Genomic DNA, 3489 nt, shown 5'->3' with positions numbered 1-3489 from the left:
CATAGTTAATGTTTTTGCAAGCAAAGGCACTTGAAAAGTGAGGTGAATCAATTTATTGCACTTCTCCAGAATTGTGGTGAAATAACGCTTATGTCAATAATCTTTATTTTACATTTCTTCAGTAGCAACTCCAGCAAAACACAGTTGGTCAAGGTAAGCAGAGAAGTTACACAGTTCTCAGCAAAATATAGGTAAAAATCAAAGCTAATGGGCTGAAGCAAAGTATTTCTACCTCAGCACATCACTGTGTGAGTTAGAGGGTTTTGGAAATACTACCTGCACTGTTGATGGGTTATTCAGTCTTTATTAGAGTGAACAGCTTTTTATGAAGACTTGAGCAAAGAGGCATGAAAAAGTGTTGTCTTCCCTGAATTGTAGTGGCTGTGTGCTAGAGACTGAGAAAGCTGTGTTACTGTCTCTCATCAGGGAATTTTTTCCTCCCCAGCTTCTGAAATTTGAAGACTGAATCTGCCTTCCCTTCATTGCTGCAGCAGTCCTACCTCCTCCAAGGAAACCAGGCTAAAGGTGGTAAGCATACTGTCATCATAAGGCTCAGAATCTGAAGAACTTTGCAGAATTTGGTAAGTGGAACTATTACATTGTCTTGTCTGCTTACAGCTTGTGTTTGAGTTCTTAAGAATGAGAGTGAAAGCTGGAGACTTGCACTTACTCCCCACATCCTCTGTAAGCTACTTTTGAGTATTGCTCCTGGAATCTGAAAGTTGTATTTATTCACTGAGTAATAATGTTAGTAGTGCCAATAGCAATAGAAGTCCTCAGTAAGAGTTCTGAAATTATATAAAAATAGTTGGATTACAGCAATAAATAACATCATTTGCACTTAAAAAAAAAAAAAAAGTTCTGATTCAGTGTCTTTTGGAACGCTAAATGAAGCGGTGTGCTTCTCTGAGCTGTGTCTGTACATCAGTCTGTCATCAGCACTTTGTTGTACCCTTCAGAGAAAACCTGGCCTTGGGTACAGACCAGGGAGCAACTTCAGCCACTGCGCTCAGGAAGAGCCCAGTATTAGAGCAGTATTGTAACATACTGGTGTATGTAACCTAAGCCATTTACAGTCTGTGGTACTCACGACCTACTCTTTTCAAAGGTTTAAATAATGTTGTGTTTAATCATTAGTCAAAAGAACAGGTTAAGCACAGTCCAAAAGAAATAAACAAATACACAAATGAGATCCATTATCTACTGTGGCTCCCTGAGTTCAGGTAACTCCACAGCTGTGTACTATCAAAATGCTTTTCAGGTGTTTGCACGTCAGCTTCTTATGTAATTGTTGTAAAACTTAAGCATTCAGGCCATTCTCCTGCAAGTTCTTATTTTCCTTCCCCATCTACTTACCATCTTTAGCAACTAGATATTTGCTATATTAAGAAAGAATTTTACAGGGGAGGGAAGTGTGGTAGGAGATTGGTTTACAGCAGGGAATCATGGTAGCAGAGTCCAACAGGACTGACGTGTTAAAGCACTGTTGCGCCAATGCACTTGTTGAATTGTACATTTTACTTGAAAATTATACAGAGAAACATATAAAAGTCATGTGTTAAACCAGTTTCATTTGCATCATGGACCTTTATAGATTTTGTTTTCCAGTCACAGACCATACACACATCAACTGATACCATGTTTTCTTCTTAGACAATAAATCCTCTGCCTTTCACTTTACAGATGTCGAGAATTGGTTTAATTCTAACCTTCAGTTTAAAAATATCCCTGTATGCCTTTATGAAAGGATGTTAAAAGGTAAACTAAGTTGAAAGTGAAGCTATACTGGGCTTGTTACTTTGAGTCAAAGGTTTACAAAATAACACTTTTTGAATGTAGGTTACTCAGCAGCTTTAGGAAAATTGTGTATTCACACTTGAACCTTGTACAGCAAAGTGTCGTAGCACAGTTGCTGAACTCTCTCCAGGGAGCAAAAATGAAAATGAGATTTGAGTTGCTGTGAATAATAAAGTACTTCTCTAAGTACACTCATTCCTCAATCTTCAGCTTGGTTAAAGCTGATGAGACAAATACTGATTTAATGAACAACATTTGAAAAAGCATGTTATTTTTATTATTTCAAAAAGTTTAATTTTGAAGAGGTTGTCACGAAGGCAAATGATGCAGTGATTTCCTCTCCCCCAGTGCCCGGCACTTCTAATGCTAGCAGAGTTCTGTAGGTACTTAACTTGGTCCAAGTGAAGGGAAAAACTGAAGTTAAAAGATTTCAATTTCCAAGACTGCTTACTTGAACTATTTTAAAAACAGCTCAGAAGCAGGGGCCTTGAGAGGTGCAGACTGTGCTAGGTTTGAGTGCTGTAATTCAGAACAGAATCAGCTGCTTGTTTTCTAATATTTTGAAAATGCAATTGAATTAATTTCAGTGGAATACCAGACATGCATTTAGCTGCACTAGTGATTTAAGAAAAAAACCCCAAAACCCCAACAACCCCAAACAATGCACCCTAATCCCAGTGTTAAAGCTCCAAACTACAGGACATCTGTACTCCACCAGCTGCATTTAACTCTTAATTTTATTTTTTTAAAATGTTTATCTACATTCCTGCACTGTGAAAATCAGCTTTCTCCAGAAAAAAAGACAGAGAGAATGGCTAGTTTCAGGTAGTGCAGTAAGACTCAATATAGCTCCTTTAATTTCTTTACACAGTAAACAGATTTCTATTTATACCAACACCTGGTCTGTACTTTCTTATTTACATTAAACACTTTTACATATATACATGTTAGCAAAATACAGGGCTTCTCCTAGAACCAAATGCATTTCAGATATATCTCTGTTATACAATTAATGTTTTAAAAAAAAAAAAAAAGGAAAGAAATCCCACCTCACTTGTTTTCTTATGCACAGTGATTCCATTTAGTTAAATAAAATACTAAAACTGTATTTATTTTCTTCCTGTGTAGTACTTTCTCTAGTTACAGAATACCATTGGCTCCAGACTTGATACTCACTCGGGCAGTAAGAAAGAGGTTTCAAGAGTCCAGCTCTAATTGTTCCTGATTTTCACTGAGTCTTAACATAAGCTGTTGTTCATAATAAAGGCTCTTTGCATAGTTTATTTCTTGAGACAGCTTTACTGCAAGAACTTCAGATTTCACTTTCACCTGCAAAAAGAAATGTGATTTTTCTTAATGCTGTACTCATCTAAAGCAGTATATACTTTTTTATAAATTACTTCACTAACTGAAAGGATTAGGCCTGAAGATTCCTTCTCAGTGCTGAGGCTGAAGTACAGAAGAACTGAGAGAGGGAGAGACAGGTAAGTAGAGGGATTTTAGGATGAGAGCAGAAACATCTTGCAATATTTGAAATTATTTCCTTTGCTTCCCCTCCTACCTTTTATCTGGCTTGTCTGTTTGGAATGTAAACTGACTTGGGTCAGGGGTGAGCTTGTAACCTTGCCTGTAAAACAGACCCCTGAACAACTACTGTAATGAAGCAAAAAAACCCTGTAATGGGTTTTAGAA

The 3489-nt window shown here is 37.1% G+C and overlaps 1 protein-coding gene across 1 annotated transcript in view; it reads right to left on the bottom strand.

Annotated features, from left to right (window-relative positions):
• Positions 1 to 2889: 2889 nt before the first annotated feature.
• VPS13D (vacuolar protein sorting 13 homolog D) overlaps positions 2890 to 3489 on the bottom strand; it is a 96836-nt gene continuing 96236 nt past the window's right edge. The window contains 1 exon segment of the mRNA XM_010171710.1: positions 2890 to 3126. Coding sequence (XP_010170012.1) covers positions 2995 to 3126 — 132 coding nt within the window. The 3' untranslated portion in view covers positions 2890 to 2994.

This window comes from Antrostomus carolinensis, unplaced genomic scaffold (assembly GCF_000700745.2).
Source record: "Antrostomus carolinensis isolate BGI_N321 unplaced genomic scaffold, ASM70074v2 scaffold16277, whole genome shotgun sequence".
Classification (NCBI taxonomy): Eukaryota; Metazoa; Chordata; class Aves; order Caprimulgiformes; family Caprimulgidae; genus Antrostomus; species Antrostomus carolinensis.
This window is presented reverse-complemented; position numbering and strand designations above follow the sequence as displayed.